Source organism: Scomber japonicus, chromosome 10 (genome assembly GCF_027409825.1).
Source record: "Scomber japonicus isolate fScoJap1 chromosome 10, fScoJap1.pri, whole genome shotgun sequence".
Taxonomy (NCBI): domain Eukaryota; kingdom Metazoa; phylum Chordata; class Actinopteri; order Scombriformes; family Scombridae; genus Scomber; species Scomber japonicus.
Window position 1 is genome coordinate 12,721,118 of NC_070587.1, and position 25,744 is coordinate 12,746,861.

A 25,744-nucleotide genomic window follows, 5' to 3' on the forward strand; every position below is an offset into this window, starting at 1 on the left:
ATTTTGCATAGACGACATCTGCACAGGCAGAAAATGTACCAAAAGTGTAAAATGTACCAACATTGTGAGAAAAATCATGCAACTCGATGGGAGCTACAGTAATACACTCACTTATATAAGATTGTCATTTCTACAAGAAATCCTTTATCCATGTGTTTAAAGATGACTCAGGGGGTTTCATTTTCAGTATGGTGTTTTATGAAAATAAAAACATCTGAGCAAAACTGGAGTATTTTAATAACTTGCACTGGATCCTTTAGCATGATGGATGGTTTAATTAGTCATATTGTGTTTTAATCATGCTGCCTATTAGATTTATCAAGGAGCAGAAAAAACCCACGGCTAGACATAAAGCGATAATGTTCATTGTACAATGTGTAAAAATGTTTTATTGCAGAATTATTCTGTTAATTACAATACTACTGTGTGGCAAGAGTCATTAAAAATATATTCAGTTATTTCATAGAAACAATCAAACAGAAAAAGTATCCTTATATTTTCAAGTGTGAATTTCCTGTGAAAAACCATCACTGCTGTTCTGATAACGTGCCGAATGAAGAAGGAAGCAGATCGCTCTCTCAGTCTAAAGGTTGGAGCGGGTCAGCCAAGGGAACTCCTAGAAATACAGACAAAACGTCATTGTATCATTTGGTCATCCTTTGATCATGGACCTATTTTATCTAACGTGTCTTTCTGTGGAATCCATTTGACCTCAGTTCAGAAATTTACTTATGCAGGAACAAGAAGGAGTTTTCTGTCCTTCATTACCAAAGACTAAACTTTAAGCCTGTCAGTTGTGAATGACAGAGATAAACAATAAGAGCGGTGCACCTCCAATGAGGGAACAAGCTTTTCTGCTGGCTACAGAGTGGAGCTCAGTACCATGGATACAGTCCTCAATACAACCTTCAAACATGTCTGCAAAGGGTTGCGTGGATACATTCAACATAAACACAGAGGGACATGCTTTCTAATTATGGGGACCCTGAAATAGAAAGGTCAGGTTGGTGTGAGGTGGAGGGATTGTGAGGGGAATACAACAGTTCTGCGGTGCACCTGGAGTGTATGGATTACTGTGCACTACGGCATGTCAGTCATGTAGCCCTATAAGGATGAGACGAGAGTCAAGTAAACACCAAGCTGTTTGCTGCTCTATGCTTAATTGTGAACCAAAACGCTGATGCACTGGATCACGCTTGGCATTGCTGCTGCGACTATCAAAGTAATCCAAGTCACTATCGATCCTTTTTGTTTTACTCCCAGGTAAAATCCCCAGACTTGCCGTCTTTTGTTATACTGCCATGTGACTGTGGTGCTCACAGCAGTCTGCACTCTCTGGCAGTCTGCAATAAGATGTGAGAAGTTGTGGATTCAGGTAGCCTCAGGACCTCAATAGTTCACCTGCACATGGCCATAATGTCTTCAAATCTGTATGTGCACTGAGGTCTGGACATTTGGCTTCAGCTTCAGCATTTATTGAAGGAGAAGTTGTCTTTTCATGGCTTTTTTGTGGTAATAAAAGACCAACTATATTTACCCTATTGCGATCCCACGGCTTCTAACCAAGAATGACTTTACATAAATAAGCCTTCTCCAAGTAAAGTCCTAGCCAAAAAGACGGCGGCATTGAAGATGTTCTAGAAACATGGCAGTGAAATAATGACATTGTAAGCAGAAGAAAAGGGGTGTTGCAGAATCGACTGCATCCTTATATTCACCAGGGAATGTTTCTACAAGATAAATGTTGAGGATTTCCCAAAGAAGCAATCTAGGTGAACAATTAACAAACTGCAACAACAGCATCACAACAAATACTGTACCTGCTGTTTTCTGTCTGAAGAAGGGTCAATAAGCACGTTGAGGAGACTGGGTCTCTCCCAGTCACTCAAGCTAAGCTGTAAGGCACTACGCAGCTCCTCCACTGTCCTCACCAGGAACCCTCGACCTCCAAACGCTGTCATAACCTCATCATAGCGTGCTTCGGGTAGGAGGGTCACAGGTGGCGCACTGACAGGTAATACAATGACATAAGATATGTTGAAATGTATGAAATCACACCACAACCGATAAAGTGGAAGAACTCATGACTGTCAATGGGTTATAAACATTGACTCACATAGTGGCAAGATCTCCCATTTTTGCCATTTCTTTCCATGTCTCAGGATCCACTCCGCTGTATATACCATTATTATTGACCACGATGATGACTACAGGTAGATTATACCTGTTACAAAACAGACAGAATGTAATTAAGTTGTACTAGAAGGTGAAGTACATATATGATATAGAAAAGGAGGAATAAAATCTACCTGCACATAGTTTCAATCTCCATGCCAGAAAACCCAAAGGCGCTGTCTCCTTCCACGCAGACTACTCTTCTGCCTTTATTCTCACTTCTTTCCACAGCGGCTGCGGCTATAGCAAAACCGAGGCCTACTCCCATTGTTCCAAATGTACCTGCATCCAACCTGCATATCATCAGGATTAGACTTAAACTTAAACGTGGTAATACTATTCCTGTCTGATACAGCCAAATTCAGGAGCATTTGGACAGGCATACACATACATACAAACATATATAATAGGGTAATTTGTCATTTACAGTGATGACAACCCAGCAGGGTGTTGGAATGTGGTATTTTTAAAAAAAGGGACACTTCTCAACTTCATATCCAAAAAACATTGTTGTTTTAGTTTGAAACTCCTATATGTTACTCCAGCCCCAAAGATTGTCACTGTATGAACTTCTACTAACCCCCCTATGCATATGCAGTTATTTGTGTTCTCAGTAGTGCATCTTTAACCTCTGCTTTATTGAGACTTTGCCTTGCCTGTGTCGAGGTAGGTAGTTGTTCAACATAGTGCGTCCTATGTCCATAGTGTTTGCCCCTTCACTGACAATGATGCAGTCATGTGGCAGCAGCTGGGAGATGTGGTGAAACACTGTGTAGTAGTTCATAGGCAGTGTTGACTGAAGAGCGAGGGCCTTTGGAGGAAAAAAAAGACAAAAATCTTGTTTCTTCACATCAACATGCTTCAAATACTTTGTGTTACAATGTTACTATTTCATTGGCAGATGTTGTTATCCAAAGTGAGTCAAATATGAGAAGAAAAGGTCCAGTGTGTAGGATTTAGTGACATCTAGCGGCGAGATTGCAAATTGCAACAGACTGACTACCCTCCTCCCACCCCCTCCTTCCAAACATGTAGGAGAACCTATGTTGGCAGGGAAAAAGCTCATAAGGCCTTCTCCAGAGTTAGTGTTTGGTTAGTTCACTCTGGGTTACTTTAGAAACATGGTGGTGCAACGTGGAGGAGTCTGTGGAAGAGGACTCACTCCCTATGTAGGTATTAAGGGCTTATTGTAAGGTAACAAAAACACAACTCTTTTTTATATATATGTATATAATATAAGTCCATCAGGTGTCGTGGTGTTCGCGAAAGAGTTGGTTCTTTTGCTTTTTATTAAATAATCACATTGTTATCATCAGGGTAACCACATACAGTACCAAACTGGAGGCCTTTTATAAAAGCGTCTAAACCCACCCTTGATATCTTTGCATTGGCAGCAGCTTTCTCCTTCAATGTGCTCCACCACTCTGTATCAGAGGGATACTTCCAGCCATCTTTACACGTACACTCCAGGAGCTGAAGGAAAAAGAAAATAAATGCCAAAGGAAAACATCGCCAATTTTCACAAACGTGAGATTTTTTTTAAAAGTTCGTCTTAAAGTCATGATTACGATCTTATGACACAGACTACAAGGGGAGAGATGAATCAAATATGAATTGCTGTTCTGGTACCTGAGTGACAATAGCACTGATGTCTCCCAGGAGAGCAACAGTAGGTTTCACATTGTTCCCTATCTCCTCAGCACAAAGGTCAACCTGCACACAGAGCAGCACAAGTTTGTTGTGTTATTAGAGCACGGCAGTAGAAACAGTGAATCACAGTGCAGGAAAAACTGCACTGCAATGATAATATTAAGGTATTCCCACAACAGATGTAATGTACACAATTAGCTTTATAGCAAAAGGGCAGCAGTCATATCATTTTAGAGAGCTGCAAAAGACAACACTTATTGTCCACAAGTCAAACTTGGCGTGGCCATTTCCATACCTGGATGACTTTGACATCAGGGTTAAATCTAGGTGGCAGACCAAAATGCAGGATCCAGTTCAGCCGGGCTCCAAGAAGAAGGACAACGTCAGCCTGGAGAAGAGCTCTTCATATCAGGAGCAAGAGAGGAGAAGATAGGTTGCAATAGGTTGAGGTAGAGAGTGAAAAACAAAAGAAAAGAACATACATAATGGTGTCAAACAAAACTTTATCTCTATACATAAATCAAGTGTATGTATGTAAGTGTATAGAATAGATAAAATCAACACAGGAATATAGTATAAGTAATACAGAACATTTTACTTAAGATTAAATAACTACAGATAATACTGTATATTATGACCATTTTGGCAGAGATAAATGTTCTGTAAATGTTTGGCTTCTGACTTATGTTTAACATTAAAGAGAGGCCGACCTTGAGCGGGCAGCAGCCACACAGTTGGGGTGATCATCAGGCAAAACTCCTTTCCCCATGGGGGTGGGCAGGAACGGCAAGCCGCTCATTTCCACAAAGTCCTTCAGAACAGTTTCTGCTCGGCCATAGGCTGCTCCTATTGGATGCAACACCATGCAATATCATTGTAAGTTACCCAAAGCACCACTCTGATTCACCAGTGTTTGACGAAGTTTAAAGCTTATTTCACAAGATAATCCAAAGACACATGGAAAACATTTGTTTTGGGGTTACCTTTGCCGATGATGATGAGTGGTCTTTTAGCTGCTTTTAGGACAGCAATGGCTTTTGTGATTGCACTGTGGTCAGCCAAACTGACTGGAGGAGGTGAACAACAGGACACAACTCTGCAGGACAAACACAATGCTTTGAATCTGTAAACACACTAAAAATCTACCCACTCTTGTGGCATAAGTGTCAACAAACCTGACTTTGCTTCTGTCCTCTTTCGCATTGACCATGTCCCCTGCAATGTCCACATAACAAGCACCTGGACGTCCATAAATACTTGTGCGAACAGCCTGTGAGCAACCAAACACCATCGTCACAACGTCAGTCAATCTATGTTTAATATCAAACTGTGACAGAGGAAGCGAAACAAAGGGACAAAGAAGAGACAAAAGGCTAGACAGACAGTGTAACTTCAGGTTGATATGTTACCTTCTCTATCAGTGCAGGGATGGCTTCCAGACTGCTTGGTCTTGCAGAGAACTTGCTATACAAGCGACATGCTTCCACCTGGAAAGAAATATGGTAACAGTGTCACATTAATGAAGCATTTTCAAGCAAAAATTCATATAAAAGGCATGTGTTACCTGAGGAAACTCCTGAAAGGCTCCTCCTGTTTCTTGGTTACGATCTGAGGATCCTCCAATAACGACCACTGGCCTGTGCAAAGGCAACATATACTTCATATGACAAGCCCCCAGCAGGTGCCATGTTAAAATTGTATAGACTGTAAAAAGCCTTCAACAACAGTCTGTTTTTAGAGTTATACCAGCAGTTCATGTTAGCGTTGGCCATTCCACCCAGAGCATGAATGAGTCCAGGTCCAGACACCACCAGGCAGGCACCTGGTCTGTATACAGATAACCACAGGAGACATGTAAGATACAAGCTGACACACCACCTGCTCTGAATATTTGGATCAGTGACTTAGTGCCTTACCTTCCAGTGAGGTATCCAACGGCTGATGCTGCATAACATGCCTGTTGTGTGAAAGGTTTTTATTTCAATACATTAAATCAGTGCAAGGAAAAAACAACAGTTTAACAGAATATCTGAATATTTTACCGCTTGTTCATTGCGCATTCCCACATATTTGATCCCTGCAGCCTGAGCAGCCATGGCCACTTCAATGATAGGAACACCAACTATCCCAAACATGTACTCCACTCCCTATAGGGAGAAAAGCATACATTTAACAATGGGTCTCTTAAGTTTTTCATATCAAGGACCCCCAAACTGATACATAATAGGCCAATGAACCTGTAACTGATAAGATTTTGTGCTAGGTATATGATAGGTATGATTATGTCCAGAATCCCATAACTATCTACAGAGTGAAATCTTCGATTAGTCATTCTTATACATTGTCTAACTGGGCTAAACTTCTACTGAATATAATGTTAGTGAAATTAAACTATCCCCCATTTTGCTATGGACCCCTTGGAACCCTCCGAAGACCCTTGGGGGGACCCCACTTTAAGAACTACTTCTCTAATAAACCTAATATACATGAGGGTCCTCTGAAGAGCTGCAGCTGTGAACGTCCTGCATTGTGAAACATTACTAAACTTCACAGCGCGGCGGATGAACCTTGACACACTTTAAACTGCAACTGCGTAGTTAGAGTGACTTCTTAATACTTAACAAAGTTAGAAAATGACTGTATATTTCACAATATTTCATAGAACTGTGTTGTCTTTTTGTTTTTAAACGGACTTACCTGAGTTTTAAGAGACTCAGCAATTAGCTGAGCTCCGGTTACGTCGTCCATGGTTGTCCAGACACAGCAGACTGTTACACTGCTGACTGTTTACAGAGCAACAAGGACACACGGTTATAAAATGTTGCAACTGTTGACCATATGAACAAGTTATTACCTGTTTGCAAAAATCCTCTCTCTATCCCTGAATCCGCCCCGTTACTATCACTTCCGGGTTCTAAACCAATAAGGCTCATTTCTATTCCTAGTATGGCGACGGAATGACCCGCTAATACTCGTAGGATTGAGCCGGTTAGTGTAGGAATATCAAGGTCAGAGCAAATCAGAAGCAGACGTTTCGCACTCATTAAATATGACTTCATCATGATTTGACTTCGTCCACACATCACACACCTTGCAGGGTGACTTACTTAATGCCTCTTTTGCTAAACCAATGGTAATTACACATTAGTGTCAAGTAAACATGAGTTGGCCATGTTATTTTGTCCATAATTATCATAAACACAACCATTCAAATATTAGTGTGATCTCACATTGTAAACGCCCTGTACACAGGTGATGTCCAGACATGCACTATACAGATACAGATTGTATACTGACTACACAAACAAAGTACATGCATAGTGAGAAATATGCTTCATAAGTGTAAATCAGGTATTTGGTGTGGTCTTTGTTGGGGCGTCACAAGAGATTTATGGATGGGGGGCTGACCCTATACTAGGGAGGTCTGGGGGTAGGATTTTTAGCCCACACAGCAGATCTGTCTCTTCATAATTTGTATTAGGCAAGGGTCTGAGTAAAATACTATCCATCTATTTACAACATACACAGATTATGTAAAGGCGTTGACACCTCAGGATGTCACTCAGACAATACCACATTCATGTTGAATTAAAAAAATTAAAGCCCTCAAAAATAGCATATTGCACCTTTATTTCCTCTTAATTCAGAATGATAGTAATAAGAAACAAAATGTTATGGCTACAACTTATGTTGCCTGAGGGAGAGGAACGAGGTACAACACATCTAGTATGGGATATCAATCCCCATGTGGCTTGACTGAAGACACCTCTGTCATGCCTTGAAGGCAGATGATCTGGTGATGTATGTGAGGCCCCAGCTACACTTCATTCCTCAGTTTTTACCCTCTTAAACTCACTGAGAACATTATTTATTCAACCCTAGAGAGGCAGGTTATATTCATGGAGAAGATTTTGGGAAAAACTACTATTGCATTGTAACATCCCCTGCTCTGATGTCTAGTAATATTTCCAATTGTATTGTTTTGCTTTATATATACTGTATATATTCCATTATCCATTGTTGTCAAAACATTTATTTGGATGGGTTAAAGTGTGGAGTAAGAGTAGGGTATGCACTCAATTCTAGTTCACAAGGAGTGACCAACAAACCACCAGCCACTCCTACCATGCTGATGCTAAAACAAATTTAACTCTGCTGCTAGCAGGCAAACTGTAGTTGCTTTCATGGGGCAGACTGAATCAGAATTCAGAAGATCATATTTGACATGAACATGTCTCTTAGACAAAATACAACAAAGCAAGTAGCCAGCAAAAACTATTCATGGAGCAGAAGTGTTTTAAATTGACATTAGTCTGAGAAATGGGTGGAGCTATCTCAAAGACCAGTAAATTATCAGCAGGTAAATTATATTTTCTGCACAGCAGGTTGGTTTACATTTGTATCTACCTTTGTTTCTTTACCTTGGGGTAGAGTTTGATACTGACTTTGACTGTGGGTGCTTCTCTGAGATGTGCGAGTGGGAGCCGTGGATCTTGATTGATTGATTGTTTTCAATAATAAAAATAAATAAATGAATACAGGATATGGACTCCAGAATTTAAGGATAACAAGGAGCTAGTTTGCTTATTTGCACTGTGGTAATAGCTAATTTAAATACTCCAAATGGGTGGATCCTGCTACATCACAGTTGAATCTGTTCCTACATCACTTTTTTAAAGCATTTCTGAACGTGTCCACTCTGTCAGTTTCCTTCACTTTCATTTTATAAAACACGTGTTGACTATGAAAAGGTTGTCTTATCAGCAAGTGTTTTAAATCTGTAGAGAACAAAGTCAGTACAGCTCCTCCTAGTGGCAAAACTATGTGTGAGTGTGTCCCACCAGATGTCAAAGGCATTACAAAGAAGCAATGATGAGACAACCACTACAGAAAGAACACAATGCAAGATTTAATGTAAAAAATATCAGGGTTTACAAAACTGAAACAGGAGGTTGTTATTATTAGATGAAAAACAGGTTTACAACATCTCTCATTTGATGTAGTCAGTTGGAGAAAAACTTTTGTAACCAATGTCAAATTTGCTAAAAATCACAAATTTACACAAGACAGAGCATCCCCCACTTGTATTTTCTTCTCACGAATACTGAACTTGTGTGTTGATATAACAAAACAACATCATTACTAAGGAGGGATCATTTGCAAATTCTACAAAACACTCCTTTTCAGGAAAATAGCGCAGCCAAAATAGTCAAGCTGTTTTAAGAGAATTACATATTGTGTGCTGTATTTTTAAGCTGCTATTAAGGTAAAGGCATTTCTATGAAGCTAATATATGAGTAATGCATAATCAAGTCTATCAAAAAAAATCATTTTTGGTTTAATGTCAGTAGCACAACAAACAAAGTGTTGGACACAGGTAGAATTTGAGCATTTCAGAAGTTTGGCGACTGCTTTTGCTTTGATTATCTGAAAGAAGAAAATAAACATTTGTTGGGTTGCAATTAGTTTTTTTGACATTTAGATCTGAATAAATCAATACATTTGAGTTAAGTTATGACTTGACCTAGTGGTCTCAGACAGACAACCTCAGTATCCACCTTTAAATCTATTTTTTTTTACTCATATGTATTTCATGGCTTTTGTCAAACTATACTCATTTGTTACTCAACTGTTTTCAATGACTTTATCTTGTTATCTTGTTAAAATGTGCTATATAAATGTTACTGTTATTATTATTTACTGTAATATGAAAATGTACAAAATTCTAACTTGTAGTAACAAACACATAAATAATGATCACACAACTCTCTGCAGTTCTCAGACATCTGTGGCTTGTTTTACATTTTTGGACTGTGTACTGAGATCCAGTCACAATGAGAGCAGAATTATTACTTAATGAAATATTAAGTATTAAATGCCAAAGCCTGTGATCAGATGTCCAATGAGACAATGTTGCTCTATGTCTGCTAGTTGTGTAAGCAAGCAGCTGTGTGTTGACCAGCTTGCCTCCTTTTGCCTTATTTTGGACAAAAAATGAATAATGCAACTTTGAACTATTTCTTAACAAATGCACAGTTCAGTTAAATGTGGTTAAAGTGTGAATTAATGAAAGAAACTTCTCACCTATAGCAGTGAAATTCTGTTTTTCACTTGTCATGTTGACACTTGCCTCCTGATTCAAGCATAGAAAAAAGACAACAAAAACCACTTGATGATATCTGATATGTAAATAGCTTATCAAAAACAACAAGAATAAACTTGTCAGATCAGTGATGCGATGCAGTGTGAAAGTTTACACAGTACACAGTACTAGTTGCTAAAATATCTGTTAAAATAAAAACCCTAACACTGCCTCTTGCCTTGAGTAAGAATGGCCAACTGTCATTAAGTGTGAGATAGATCAATTTACTTATTGATCTTTCTGTAGCATTTCACGCCCCAAAATCAAAAGCCAGTTTTGCTCACCTCCGAGACAGTCTGGAAAGCCGGTTCCACACGCTAAATGTGACCAAAAATTAAAACAATAATTAAAATAATATATAAATCATATACTCATAATACTGTGGAAGAATTGGAAATGCATATCAATGATGCAACACACATTGAAACTGATTTACAAGATTTCTGTACTTACGTTCCTTCCTGACTTTGGAGCTCTGCAATGCGATTCCTTGAGCAAACAGAAAAAGAAGTATCTTTAATTGCCGAGCAGATACTCTATACAAACTTCACAAAATTTAATGTGTTAAAATGAAACAGGGGATGAGAGGAGAGATGTTATTGCTGATCTGATGTACTCTGTGTGTCAGTTTGTGTCAGTGAAATGAAATGACTCACTTGTATTTTTTCAGCATGAAAATACAGAGGCCTGCAAAGATGACAGCAGTACCAATCCCCACTACAGCAGGAATGATGATGTGGTTATAGTTTTCTGTACCTGCAAATAGATAAAATTCATAAATGAGAAATTCATCCTTAATTGCACAAACAGAGCTGAGAAAATATCCAATAAGTGCTAGTATGAGATTATATGTTGATATTATGATGAAGTACACTGAAGCTGATATCAATGTCTTCCGTGTAATGCTTATTAAGCAAATCAGTGACTGTTCATGTAATAAATATAAGCATGACTTTGTCATCATGGACCTATATTACCTTCAATATGACCAATCCCAGTACTAAGTCTAAAAGGTTCACATAACATTTTCTACTAGATAAATGAACAAATGACATCTCACGTTTTACATAAAGTGTAAGTGTTTCAGTGGATGTCCTCCCTCCAGAAAATCGGGCATTGCAGGTGATGTCTGTGTGGTCATCCTTCTCCTCAGCGATGAACATCAGAGTGGACTGAGCCTCCCAGGTACCTTGATGAATTTCTCTGTGAACCTCAAGGATCTCCTCTGCTGTGCCTCTACTCCATGTCAGTTTAGGTACATGAGAGGGGCAGGTATGGATGACTGAACAGGTGACCATGTAGGGATGACCTTGAATGGCTGTCTTTGGTGGAATCAGAGTTGGTTTTGGAGGTTCAGCTATACATGAAAAAACAAACAAGTCAGAGATAAAGAAAAGGGCATATCATTGTTACATAGAAAACTGGTATATATTTAAGAATTGTTGGAAAGTTGGTGACATACTGATCATTTTAAAGTTGACACAATTGTCAACAAAGGAGAACTTTTCAGTTCCGGATGTTTCAGTCCCTGTTTCTACTAATTCAACCCGAAAACAGAAAGGGCCATTGTCAACATCTCTAATTGCAATCATTTCCAAGCTGCAGTTGCCCTGGCCCAAATTTCCCAACAACTTTGTGCGGCCGCGGTAGTTTTCCAAGATCATCGTCTGATCATCATGATAGATGCGTTGATCTAGGCCTGTTGAAAGATGCCAGATCCCCCTGAGTCTGGAGTGGGGCAGCTCATCTTTAGCATGGGTATATGAACAGGGTATCACGACGCAGGATGTAACCAGGGCATCAAGGTTTTTGGCAACAGAGGCCTTCCACTCTCCAGTGAACACAGGGCTGCTAATAGCTGAAAGAGAGTAACAGAAGATGTAAAGATACAAATGACTTCTGGGAGTTTAACTGGGATGTATACTGGAAGGAGATTTGAAACAAAGGGACAACTTATCATCTTACCTGCCAAAAGCAGACAGAACATCATCATCTTTCTCTCATTCTCCATGCTTGTCTGGTCTGGTGTATTGTACTGTGGGATGACATCAAACAAATTATCACATGACTTCTATAAAATGACTACATACAAGTTACAACATGATTATGAAGTTACACATCTTAAACATGATACATGAACCATTTAACATTCTCATCGGAAAGGTTTCCTTTCATGTGATTGTGTGAATCGCTTGCACTTCTTCTTGTATTCCTTTTAACCAATCAGTCTCACATACTTAGCCTCCTAGTCTGCAGTCTCTCTCTCTCTCTCTCTCTCTCTCTCTCTCTCTCTCTCTCTCTCTCTCTCTCTCTCTCTCTCTCTCTCTCTATCTTTATTTCTCACTCTCCTCTCTATACCTCGTTCAGCTTTCTTGAATCTTATGCTGTTTTGCCAGAAATCTGCATTTTGTTAAATCCTGTTTCTCTGTGTGTACAGTTTACCTCCGCCTGACTCTGGACCCTGTCTCGAGCCCTCCTGTCTCCATCTTCCCCATTGGCTCTGTACAACTCCTTGCTCTCTGGATTCCCTTCTGCCTGGCTCCCCTCAGCCCTCATTCCCGTGCCCTGCTTTGCCCAGCTCAACACCACAGTCATTGCCCCAGGATCCTGTTCTTGCCTGAGCCCTCACCCCAGTCTCCCAGCTACTTCCCAGCAATAAAAACCTTCATGACCACTCACTGCCTTATGCCTTGGTGTTCTGCATTTGGGTTCATTAGATTAGCCTTTTCACAAATCCTGTTGTGGGCCCATATTGGTTTATTGGTTTATTAGTTTATTTGCACATTTGTATATTAAAAGTCAGAGAAAAATAGTAAAGTATAAATATAACGTTCAGGTGAGGTAGAAACCAACTATGAGCTTATCTTAAAACCTCACCTATAAGAGATAAAACACTATAACAATGCAAAGTAAAATATGAAAATAAACGAAAATATAATCAACCTACTTATTATTACATACAAACACTGCAAAATAAAATAAAGCAAAACAGCAAAACATATATATAAAGAAATTTAAAAAGGAAAAAAACTCACAAACATGACAAAATATGGGTTATGTACTAGAATACATACATGTCATTAAAGCATTTCTGAGTTTAATTTTGTATCTGGGAAAAGACAGTAAATCAGTCAGTGAGGGCAAATCTCTATTCTATAATTGTGCTCCACTGTGTCTTATTGAATACTGTCCTAAATTGTTAGGTACAGGTTATTGATTTGTCTTGTTGAATAACAGTTTACCTGAGAATTACAAATGAAAAAATGTTTTGAAACTATCTCGTAAACCTGTACTCATGTATTTCAACTTAAAAATAAAAGTACATATAGAATATTAATATCAAAAATAGTTAGTATATTAGCCTACACTTAAAGACTATTCTACCAAATTGGTGCAAACTGCTGTCCCCAGACCAACAAACTAATTAAAAAAACATTTAAGTATATACATCTTAGATGTTTACTAAGATTCTGCTATTGGGTCTTAGTTGATAACTCAAGCATATTGAATTATCAACTAAGATGTTATGATAGTGTTTTGTTTAATGTGTCCTAATTAAAACTAATAGATCATTCACTTTGAAATCAGTATGATTAACAAAGAAGGATGTGATTCAAAATACAATACATTTCAAAAATTACACTTAAAATATTGTTAAAATTGTAATTGTTGTTGTATTTTATCTGCACACTTTTTAATAGAATTGAAGAAAAAATTTTTTTACAAGATAAATATATATATATCAAAGCCAAATATCCAGAATTGCTTAACTGAATTATTCTCTGAGAATACAAGAAATATACTGGACCAACATTTATTGTATAATGTAGTGTTAGTAGAATCTTACCTGATGAAGCTGCTGTCTGGCTGATCAGCTGTTTGTACGAACTAAACACTTCCTTTTGAATGATGGGATGTGGTGTGCTTTTCTAGATGTGATGGCAATGAAAAATATATCTTTGTGCAGGAAGGAAGAAGCAGTGTCGGTAGAGTTGGTGGTGCAGAAATCAAGGAGTGGTCTCTTTTACTGTGTGCATGATATCAGAGTTGTGGCATTGAGTTTATGAAGATATGATCAACAGAAAAAAAAGCATGCAAAATTAAAGATGTTTACAAAAACAGTGCAAGTGATGTTTACTCTCAGGGTGAGTGGATTTCCACTCCTGTCCCATCCAACTCTCACAAAAACCCTCCCACTGAGCAACAGATATAATTTCAACATGTCTCTATGCATACATAAAGTAATAAGCTTGAAGTAACAAGGATCTTTTTCCATCCTAAAAAATAGTTGTTTTATTCATCTTCACTAGCAAAGGCCACACCATCAACAAGATGCATTTTAAAGAATTTATTAAGAACATTAAAGAAGGTTATTCTTCTGCTTGCTTGGATGTGGTGTGGGGAGGCTAAGTGGAGAATCCACTGCAGCGCCCAGCAGGCAACAACCAATCCCCAAAACCTCAAGTTAACTTTTTTTTTTGCTTAGCTTGAGTGAATCTGAGATTATTGAGATTTGAATGGATGTAACAATGATATGTTTGAGAGGACCACAGTCCCATGAGGTGTGGAACATGTTTGTGGCGGCTGTGGCTCAGGAGGTAGAGCAGCCGTCCACCAATTGGAAGATTGGCGGTTCCTCCAGTCCATATGTCCATGTGCCCTTGGGCAAGATACTTAACCCTAAATTGCTCCTGTTGCTGTGTCAATAGTGTATGTATGAATGGTTAGTTTCCTCCTGATGAGCAGGTTGGCACCTTGTGTGGTGGCCACTGCAATCAGTGTATGAATGTGTGTGAATGGGTGAATGAGACGCAGTGTAAAAGCGCTTTCAGTGGTCATAATGACTAGAAAAGTGCAATAAGTATAGTCCATTTACCATTTACCATGTTCTGGAATGCCGTTGTGGGAGGCTGAAGTGATGGCTCCAATCCTGAAAGAGTAATGAATAGGAGATATGCCAGATAAGAAGAATACATAGCAGAAGTGATGGTGGAGCAAGAGAATCAAGTAGCCACTTGTTTGGATTCAGAGACAGGTGTGGGGTGGCATAATTGATTAGCTTTAGTTTACTCTAAGTAAAATACCATTGTGTCACCTGAGAAATGAGTCTGAAATTCAAGCATGGTGGTGTAGTTTGAAGTGAAAGGTTGGTGAATTTGTAGCATCTGAGAAAACTGGAAAAAGTGAGCAAGAACATGGCTTCTAGAGTTTGATGAGGAGTGTCCTACTTGGACAAAATGGTGTGAAAGTACATTGACAGTAAGTTGGTGAAGAAAGGAAGGCCAGGACTTTTGCTGGTTCTTGATGAAGGACTCCTTTAAGGAGCGAAGTTATCTGAGGATGGCTAGAGGTGAGGCCTGGACTTCCAGTTATGAGTTTGGAGAAGAAGCTGATACCGCTAAGATAAGCTAAAACCCACAAATAATTATCATAAAACTCTCTGCAGTTCTCAGACATCTGTGGCCTGTTTTTAGGTTTTTGAAGTGTGTACTGAGATCCAGTCATGATGAGAGCAGAATTATTACTTAATGAAATATTGAGTATTAAATGCTACGGCTTGTGATCAGATGTATAATGAGTCAGTGTTAATCTGTGTCTCCTTTGATTTCTTTTGCCTCATTTTGGGCAAAAAATATTAATGCAACTTTGAACTATTTCTTAACAAATGCACAGTTCAGTTAAATGTGGTTAAAGTGTGAATTAATGAAAGAAACTTCTCACCTATAGCAGTGAAATTCTGTTTTTCACTTGTCATGTTGACACTTGCCTCCTGATTCAAGCATAGAAAAAAGACAACAAAAAACAACTTGATGATATCTGATATGTAAATAGCTTATCAAAAACAACAAGGATAAACTTGTCAGATCAGCGATGCGATGCAGTGTGAAAGTTTGTGGTTGGAACAACACAGTACTAGTTGCTAAAATATCTGTGAAGATAAAAACACCCCTAACACTGCCTCTTGCCTTGAGTAAGAATGACCAGCTGTCAAGTGTGAGATAGATCAATTTACTTATTGATCTTTCTGTAGCCATTAACTCCCCAAAATCAAAAGCTAGTTTTGCTCACCTCTGAGGTGAGAAAGGCAACGGAAAAACTGCAAACTGAATTTCAAAAGCAATGTCTTTCTGTCTCTTTTTGCAGGGAGGAAGAGGCCGGGTCAGGAGAGTTGATCTTTCTGTAGCATCTCACTCCCAAAATAATTAAATTAATTCTCACCTCTTTTTGGAAAGCCAGTTCCACATGCTAAATGTAAGCAAAAATTAAAACAATGTATAAATCATATTCCTATAATACTGTGGAAGAAATGGAAATGCATATCAATGATGGAGCATACATTGAAACTAATCTACAAAATGTTTATACTTACCTGTCACCCTGAGTTCGGAGCTCTGTAATGTGATTCCTTGAGCAGATCTTTTATTGAGGAGCAGATACTCTATACAAACTTCATAAACTTTCATGTGTTAAAAATGAAACAGGAGATGAGAGGAGAGATGTTATTGCTGATCTGATTGCTGGTCTGTCAGTATATGTCAGTGAAATGAAATGATTCACCATGAAAATACAGAGATCCCAGTGGTGCTGATCACCACTGCTGCAGGAATGATGATGTGGTTATAGTTTTCTGTACCTGCAAAAAGATAAAATTCATAAATACAAAATTCATCCTTAATTGCACAGAGCTGAGAAATCATTCAATAAGTCCTTTAAAATAATGAATATTCCAAACAATAAAAGTAATGTTAGTATGAGATTATATGTTGATATTATGATGAGTTACACTGAAGCTGATATCAATGTCTTCAGTGTCATGCTTATTAAACAAATAAGTGACTTTGTCATCATGGACCAATTTTATCCTCAATATGTAAACATCTTGCAAGATCCCGCACAGATCTCTAGATGTGCTGTGCGGGATCTCGCGATATTCCAAGCTTTAGCAGTAGCAGCAGAGTAAAAGCCATCAGGTAAGTGTTTAATTTAATAAACTCCTGGTGTACTTACAACTTTCCAATGCATCGATTTATGAGTCAAGACCCTATTTGTACTACTGTAGAAGTTTGATAACAATCCAGACATTATTAGTGGTGTAATTTATGAGATACACTGGTGGTCCCGTTAGCGCCTGCACTAAGCCATTTGGCTGATGGTTCTAACCATAGACATATATACGTAGACGCCACATTGACTGCTGCTGCCGATTGGAGCGACGTGCCTACACGGCGGCCATCTTGGTACACTCGCTTCTGCACCGCATTATGTCTATAGAGGAATGATGTATTTGCACTATTAAAAAGTGATCATACATCGCTCAATTGTAATAAAAATAGATAATTAAATAAATAAAATTGCTCAATTGTCAACATATATTCACACGGGTTGTTTGTTACAAATGTCAGACAGATCGACAGACACAAATCAAACCGTTTGGAAATCGGTCGAGATTTCAGTGAATAATTCTACTTTGAAACTGTGGAGGACCTCTACCTCCATAGATGTAAATGCACTACTGCCTCTGCTAGCCCTGTACCAAGATGGCGGCGCTTTAGGCACGCCCTCTCCACAGTCAATGCGGCGTCTAGGTATATACTGTATGTCTATGGGTTCTAACTCCATTATTTTACGACCAAATGAAAAAAAATGGCTGAGGCGCTGATTAGATAGACCTCGTGGTGCATATGACGCTAGGTCAAAATTACGCCGAACCATCGCTTTATGACACCAAAAATATGAAGAATTTGTAACTGCAGCCTCTCTGAGCCCAGTTTTACACCACAAGACTCATTGACAAAAAAAAAGATAAAATGAATCTTATCTGATTCTGCTGCTGTCTGGATGATCACAATTGATTGTTTCTGCTATCCTGGAGTTCAGTTCATGAACACTGGAACGGTAAGTGCTTCAGACAACACTGCAGAAAAAATCTACTTAAAAAATCTGTTTTGTGTGAGGTGGGAAGATAAGAACAGTAGTTTTCTGTAGAAGCAGTGGCAATAGAGCTGTTCAAGTAACTGTAAAACTCTTAAAAAGCTTTCATTTTCGTCAGAAGGAAAGAGAGATCAACTGTGCCAAATGCCTTTTGAAGGTATCACATCAACGGAGTTTCCCTCCATTGTTTCTTTTAATGTAATCAGTCAGACAGAGCAAGTCTAGATTGAAAAAGAGAAGGTTATCTGGGGAGATATCATTAAAACCAGTGTATAAGACGCAGTCTATTTTGGGGGGGTCTCATGCTGGGAAAAACACTTTTCTATTAAAGATTGGTTTATTTTAATGCATCAGTAACTATTTATTTATAAACACATATGTTTATACTCCAAAACTTTTTCAATTTACTTTTATTAGAAATACAATTAAAACACAAATATTATACCTGAAACAGTGTGTCGGGTTAATGGTTAATGGTCCAGTAATGATTTGCTTAACTGAACTGGACCAGTATATTCAATCTGACTGGGTTCGGGTTAGGCTATGAGTTTTAATTCAACGTTTTAAAAGAGCACAGTAACTTTACATATTTAATACAGTGTGTAGCTGTGTCCTTATTTGAGTCCCAAAAACTCAGAGCATCATAGAACTCATCAGAGCTGTCACTGTGCGTCAATAGACTACTGCACCCAATTCGAGCTTTTGCATATCGCACTTCAACATCAGTTTGGTCTGTAAATACTGAAACTAGTATCTATAGATGACAATGTCAGTCAAGGTCTTCCTAGTGGCATAACTATGTGTGTCCCCAACCCGGCAAAAATAGTTATTGGGGTATTTGGGCATGTCCCCCTCAGATGCTTCCCTGGGGGGGGGCTAGTAATCCTGTAATCCAACATCTACCATTTGTCCTCTGTGTTTTAAATAAAAACCTACCCATTTGACTACTGACTCACTAAACCCAAAAGCTTTCATTTTCGTCAGAAGGAAAGAGAGATCAACTGTGCCAAATGCCTTTTGAAGGTATCACATCAACGGAGTTTCCCTCCATTGTTTCTTTTAATGTAATCAGTACCTGTTTCCCATTACCTTGTGTGTGTATATAGTCTGCGTTTCCCTTTGTCCTGTGCCAGTTCGTCTTTTCTTGTTATTAGAGAACCATTATTTTTCCATTATTCCAAGCCACGTTTTTTAATTCTGTGTTACGTTTTGTTTGCCATAGTCTTGCTTAACATTATTTTGATACTTTGTCTTTTACAGACGGTTATCAGAAACTTCAGCGCCATAGCTGCACCCCTCCATGCACTCACATCTCCACTGACTCCTTTCTTGTGGTCCTCAAGCTGAGGAGGCCTTCCAGCAACTCAAGGCACGGTTCACTATTGCCCCATCCTCACGGTTCCTGATCCCGCCGGCGATTCGTGGTGGAGGTGGGAGCGATACTCTCTCCATGTTGTCTGCTCCGAAAAGGACAACATGCTTCACCCCTGTGCCTTTCTGTCAAGGAAGTTCGCCAGCTGAGAGGAACTACGATGTTGGGAATTGTGAGTTGTTGGCGGTCAAAATTGCTCTAGAGTGGAGACACTGGTTAGAGGGTGCGCAGCATCCATTCATTGTATGGACTGATCACAAAAATCTTGAATACATTCGCAAAGCCAAAAATGCTGAACTCACATCAAGCCAGGTGGACATTGTTTTTTTTTTCTCAAATATATTTTTATTAATTTTCTCACAATAACAAATGCATGTACAAAATATCCCATCCCTGCCCTTACCCTCCCACGCAACTTAACAGGCTAATATGCGGTGACATTCAAATACATTAATCAATTGTTCTTCATTCCTGGAGTGATAGAGGTAGTAGCTGGAAGTCAGGTTCAGTTTGAGGAGAAAAACATGGGCAGCATAAAACACACAACAATATGCACTTCAATACTATTTCAAAAAGTAGGCATCTCCATACATATTTAAATATGCATACACATACTAGAAAGACAGTAAATAATAACAAAGAAAAAGTGTTAATGATACAAATATAGGTGGTTATGATATCACATATGTGGGGTTATTGACAGAGACATGCTGAAAGCCACTAGTGGGACTGGAAACCATCAAAGTGTTTCAAAAAAGGTCCCCACACCTTCTCAAACTTTTCTTTGGAGTTATGTATAGAGTAGTGTATTTTTTCGAGATTTAGGCACGACATAACCTCCAACACCCACTGCGCATGGGTGGGCGGGGCAGCATCCTTCCATTTCAATAGCACTGCACGTCTAGCAAGTAGAGAGGCAAAAGACAGTGATCGGCGTTTGGCCGGGGTCAGATATGGCTGGGTGCCCCGCATAGTACCAAAGATAGCCACTAGCGGATCAGGCTCTATATTTAGGCCGACAATGAGCGACATTGTTTGGAAGACTTCCCTCCAGAATTTCTCCAGACTAGGACACGTCCAGAACATGTGGATAAGAGAAGCCTCGTCTGTCTTACATTTGTCACAACATGGATCTACATTAGGATAGAAACGGGCCAATTTGGTTTTTGATATGTGGGTTCTGTGCACAACTTTAAATTGTAGCAGACAGTGACGGGCACAGAGAGAAGTGCTATTTATCAATTTGAAGATTGTCTCCCATGTGTCCTCAGGTATAGATATATTCAGATCCTGCTCCCAAGCGGTTTTAATTTTTACTAGGGGGGCTTGCCTTACACTTAGTAGTTCACCATATATGACTGATATTAACCTTTTGTGTGATGGCTGCAGACAAAGAAGCGAGTCAGCAATATTCAAATCGGGTTGTACAGGGAATTTTGGTATTTGGCAGCGAATAAAGTCTCTTATTTGTAAATACCTGAAAAAATGGGAATTTGGGAGGTTGAATTTTCTCATTAGTTGTTCAAATGATGCACACATATTATCAATGAAGAGATCTTTAAAGCGACAGATACCTAGTCTTTGCCATTCTTGAAATTTTGGGTCTAGTAAGGAAGGTTGGAAGAGATGATTAGTTGTGATGGGGCTGGAGAGGCAAAAATCAAGAAGGCCAAAATGTCTCCTGAACTGAGCCCACACTCTCAGCGTGTGGCGGACAACGGGGTTATCTATGAGTGTGGTTGATGAGAAAGGGAGTGAAGATCCAAGAAGTGCGGGAATGGAGATGTTTTTGGCAGAGTCTACCTCCATTGTCACCCATAGAGGACAGTCAGATCTGCTGTGAAAGTGGGACCAGAAGGTTAGACATCGAATGTTGGCTGCCCAGTAATAGAAACGAAAGTTGGGCAGTGCCATGCCGCCATCTTTTTTAGATTTTTGGAGGTGTGTCTTATGTAGTCGAGGCGACTTGCCCTTCCAAATGTAGGATGAGATGACAGAGTCTAGAGAGTCAAAAAATGATTTAGGAACGAATGTTGGCACAGATTGAAAAGCATATAAAAATTTTGGTAGAATATTCATTTTTATCGAATTAATTCGACCTGCCAAGGATGTTGAAAGAGGTGACCATTGCGATAGACAACGTCTTGTGTGATTTAGCAGAGTAAGAAAGTTTTCTTTGAAAAGGTGCATATGTTTTTTTGTTACAGCAATGCCAAGGTAAGTGAATTTGTTTTCCACAATCTTAAAGGGAAAGTTGGTGTATGCCACTGCTGACGTCCCCTCACTGACGACAAAGAGTTCAGACTTATTCAGATTTAGTTTGTAGCCTGAGAACTGGCTAAAACCATTCAGTAAATCCAGCAGGGCAGGTATTGAGATATCTGGATGCGAAATGAAACATAAAAGGTCGTCAGCGTACAGAGACACCCTATGTTCAACACCATACCGCCGTATACCATAAATCTTCTCACAGTTGCGTATCGCTATTGCTAAGGGCTCAATGGCCAGATCAAATAGAAGCGGGCTTAGAGGGCACCCTTGTCGGGTTCCACGACTGAGGGTAAACGGTTGTGAAAGCTGAGAGTTGGTCAGGACAGACGCGACAGGACATGAATATAAAAGTTTTATCCAAGTGATAAAACCAGGACCAAAGCCAAATCTTTCCAACGTCGCGAATAAATATGTCCACTCAACACGGTCGAATGCCTTCTCTGCGTCCAGAGAGAGGACACATTCAGGAGCCCCACTGGAGGGAGAGTACAGAATATCAAACAAACGACGTGTGTTGAAATATGAGTGTCGGTTTTTGACAAAGCCAGTTTGATCATCTGATATAAGTGATGGTAGTATGCTTTCCAATCTACGGGCCAGAACTTTAACTAGGATTTTGGTGTCAACATTTAAAAGAGATATTGGCCTATACGAGGAGCACTCAGTAGGGTCTTTGTCCTTTTTGGCAATAAGTGTGATGCACGCCTCGTAGAATGAGGATGGGAGGTTACCTTGTTTGAATGAATCAGATAAAACTACACTTAAGTGAGATGAAAGGAGAGGGGAGAATGCCTTAAAAAATTCTGCTGGAAACCCGTCAGGCCCAGGGGATTTACCAGATTGCAAACAGAGAATAGCTGCAGCAACCTCCTCCTTTGTTATAGGTTCCTCTAATTTCAATTTAGTGTCAGTAGAAAGTGTAGGGATATTGAGGCCACTTAAAAAATCATTCATTGATTGAGCGTTAGCAAATTCAGAGGTATATAGTTTGGAATAGTAGGTCCTGAATGTGTCATTAATCTTCACATGGTCTGAAGTGATTGTCCCGTCCCCCATTTGAATTCTCGTGATATGCCCTTTTGTTCTAAGTCCTCTCAGTTGATTAGCAAGCAATTTCCCTGCTTTGTCACCATGGATGTAAAACAGACTCTTATTTCGTAAAAGTTGACGTTCTATTTGGTATGTTGAAGCCAGATTAAATTTAGTTTGAAGCTCAACTCGCTTATTGTAGAGATCAGGATCTTTAACGAGAGAGTATTTATGATCTATTTCCTTAATTTGCTTGGCCAATTCTAAACGTTCTTGCTGGGCCTTCCTCCTCATATTTGCCGTGAAAGAAATTATTTGTCCTCTGAGGTATGCCTTAAAAGCATCCCAGACTACTAAGGAAGATACATCAGGAGTGGCATTCAGCTGGAAGAAGAGAGATATGTGTTCCTTTATAAATTTCACAAATTCATCATTTGAAAGCAGGGTTGAATTAAAACGCCAGTGCTTTTTAATTTGAGGAAGGTTAGGCAAAGCCAGGGATAGTACGACAGGGGCGTGGTCTGAGATCACTATTCCCTGATAAGTGCAGGAACGAGCATATGGTAATAATTGATCATCAATACAGAAATAATCAATCCTAGTGAAAGTGTGGTGGACATGTGAGAAGAAAGAGTACTCTTTTTCACTTGGATGGAGGAACCGCCACACATCAGAGACACCAGAGCTAGCAAGAAAGGACCGAATGAGTGAGGCCGACTTACTCACTGAGTCAGGTTTGGGGGAGGAACGGTCCAGCACAGGATCTAGCCAACAGTTGAAATCACCGCCGAGGATAAGAGAGTATGAACTCAGATCAGGGAGGGATGAGAAAAAATTTTGGAAAAAATTCACATCATCCATATTTGGAGCATACACGTTAGCAAGAGCTACATTTATATCATATACTTTCCCTGTAACGATGAGGAAACGGCCATTAGTGTCTGATATTACATTGTGGTGTACAAAGGGGATATTTTGATCGACAAGAATTGAAACTCCCCTCGACTTTGCCTGGAAGGAAGAATGGAAGTGCTGCCCCGCCCACCGTGACATCAAGCGAGAATTATCAGAACCCCGAATATGTGTTTCTTGTAGAAAAATAAATGCTGCTTTGAACTGTTTAAGGTGAGAGAATATTCTCCTCCTTTTAACAGGATGGTTTAGACCTTTAACATTCCAGCTAACAAGATTTAATACTCTATCCAATTCCTTCAGATAAAAACACAGGTTGATGAGTACATATAGTATGATAACTCCAGGTAATGAATCCATGACATGAACATGAAACAATAGATAAACAAATAACCGGCTGCACAGCGCTTGTGTGAGCCCATGAACCAATATTAGCCTTAGAATACGCCCCCCCCACCCTCCCACCCCACACCAAGACAGCTGCAAAAGAACATAGCAGCAAGCTCATACAATTACCAAAAGAAAACCTTCCCGTTGCTTCTTCTTCATCTTCTTACTCCTTATCTTATTGTAAATATTCACAAAACACTCCTAAAACCTAATTTTAACCATACTGGGCACAATAATAAAGAGGTAAAACCCAGAAAATCAAAATTTCTTCTGCGAGGTAAAGAGTTATGTTATTATTATAATTACTATCACTACAATGCTAACATTATAGTATAATAGTAACAACAATAAGAACAATAAAATAATAATAACAGCAGTAATAACAACTACAGCAACAATAAGAGAACAATAACAATTATATAATGAAGAAATCAGTAATATAACCATAATATGAACAATATCACCATATTGTCATATCAATATAACAGTTCACCGAATATGACATACTCACGGTCACACAGGTGTAATAAAAGTGTGAAAGGCACCTTTATGGACAGCGTCACTAGTTGCAGGCCAGTTTAGCCAATCAGAAGTTGGTAATAACAGACAGGTGCTTGTTATGTAAAATTCTCCGTGCCGTGGAGTCATTTACGGTATGGAGGATGATCCGGTAAGGCCGGCGATGTATCTCCGTGCCTCCTCAGCCGACCGTAGCCACTTCTTGTCGCCGCTGGAAAGTGTGATCCGGAGCCGGGCGGGATACAGCAGGGAGGGCCTAAGCCCGCGCTTGTATAGATCCGCCATCACCTCCCTGTACTCGGCGCGCTGGCTCAAGACCTCGGGGCAGTAGTCCTCCACGATCCGAACCGGCCGACCGCGGTACTCCAGTTTCCCCCTCCGTCGGGCCTCGCGGATCAGGAGCTCCTTTTGCTGGTAGCGGTGCAGGCGGAGAATAACGGGTCGCGGTCTCTGTCCGGCGGCCGGTTTGGCGGTCAGCGAGCGGTGGGCTCTATCAATCTCTGGTGGGGATGGAAGTGTATCTTTACCGAAGACTTCACACAGGAGGTCAGAGAAAAATAGTGTGGGTCGGTCGCCTTCAATGGACTCCGCCAGGCCCAAGATGCGGATGTTTTGCCGCCTGCTGCGGCCCTCAAGGTCTACCACTTTCGCCGCCAATTTCGTGTTGCTCTCCCGGAGATTGGAGCAGACGTTTTCCAGCTCAGTGACACGCTGGCTCAGGTCATCAGACGCCAGCTCGAGTGATGAAAGCCGCTGGCTATGTTCATCGACCACGGAGCGGACTTGTTCAAATTTTTTCTCCAGCTGGGTAAAAGAGGTCCTGAAGTCCGCGGCCAGCGCCTCCCTGTGCTGGTCGAGTAGCTGAGCCATAGCAGCCATCGATACCGGTAAGCTAGCACCGGCATTCTCGTCTTTCTTTCCAGATTTACCGCGGTTCGAAGACATTATTATATAATTCAGCTTAAAAAAATTAAAAATATTCAATGCAAATCGCCCAAATGACAAAATGATGGAGTGAGTGAGTGGATTTAGTTAAAGGTAGGCAGGAGCTCTAACGCGTGCGTCTACTCCATGCGGCTGTCAACCGGAAGTCCATTCCGACATTGTTTTTTAACCGCTTTGATTTTGTGTTGTCTTACAGGCCAGGGTCTCAGAACACCAAGCCCGACGCCTTGTCCCATCTGTTTAACCCAGAACCTACTGCCAAGGAACCTGAGTCCATCCTACTACTGAACCATGTGGTAGGAGCAATGACTTGGCAAATAGAATCTGAGGTGAAACGAGCTAATGGTGAGAATCCAACACCTAGTGGTTGTCCAGTGAATCGCTTGTTTGTCCTTGTCAATATGTGT

General features: G+C 39.9%; 2 protein-coding genes across 2 annotated transcripts; both read right to left on the reverse strand.

Annotated features, from left to right (window-relative positions):
- Positions 1–357: 357 nt before the first annotated feature.
- hacl1 (2-hydroxyacyl-CoA lyase 1) lies at positions 358–6,680 on the reverse strand. The gene is made up of 17 exons (XM_053327212.1): positions 6,523–6,680; positions 5,868–5,972; positions 5,742–5,782; positions 5,572–5,652; positions 5,390–5,462; positions 5,235–5,312; positions 5,001–5,095; positions 4,809–4,921; positions 4,536–4,671; positions 4,121–4,226; positions 3,805–3,888; positions 3,547–3,648; positions 2,832–2,986; positions 2,310–2,468; positions 2,117–2,224; positions 1,821–2,007; positions 358–616 (listed from the first exon to the last, which is right to left on the reverse strand). The coding sequence occupies exons 1-17, from the start codon at positions 6,571–6,573 to the stop codon at positions 584–586; spliced, it is 1,707 nt and encodes a 568-aa protein (XP_053183187.1). The 5' UTR covers positions 6,574–6,680; the 3' UTR covers positions 358–583.
- Positions 6,681–9,078: 2,398 nt separating this feature from the next.
- On the reverse strand, positions 9,079–11,978 carry LOC128366487 (myelin-associated glycoprotein-like). The gene is made up of 8 exons (XM_053327217.1): positions 11,933–11,978; positions 11,430–11,825; positions 11,028–11,324; positions 10,624–10,723; positions 10,421–10,456; positions 10,252–10,284; positions 9,910–9,958; positions 9,079–9,252 (listed from the first exon to the last, which is right to left on the reverse strand). Exons 1-7 carry the CDS (start codon positions 11,976–11,978, stop codon positions 9,940–9,942), a joined length of 927 nt encoding a protein of 308 aa, XP_053183192.1. The 3' UTR covers positions 9,079–9,252; positions 9,910–9,939.
- Positions 11,979–25,744: the final 13,766 nt, after the last annotated feature.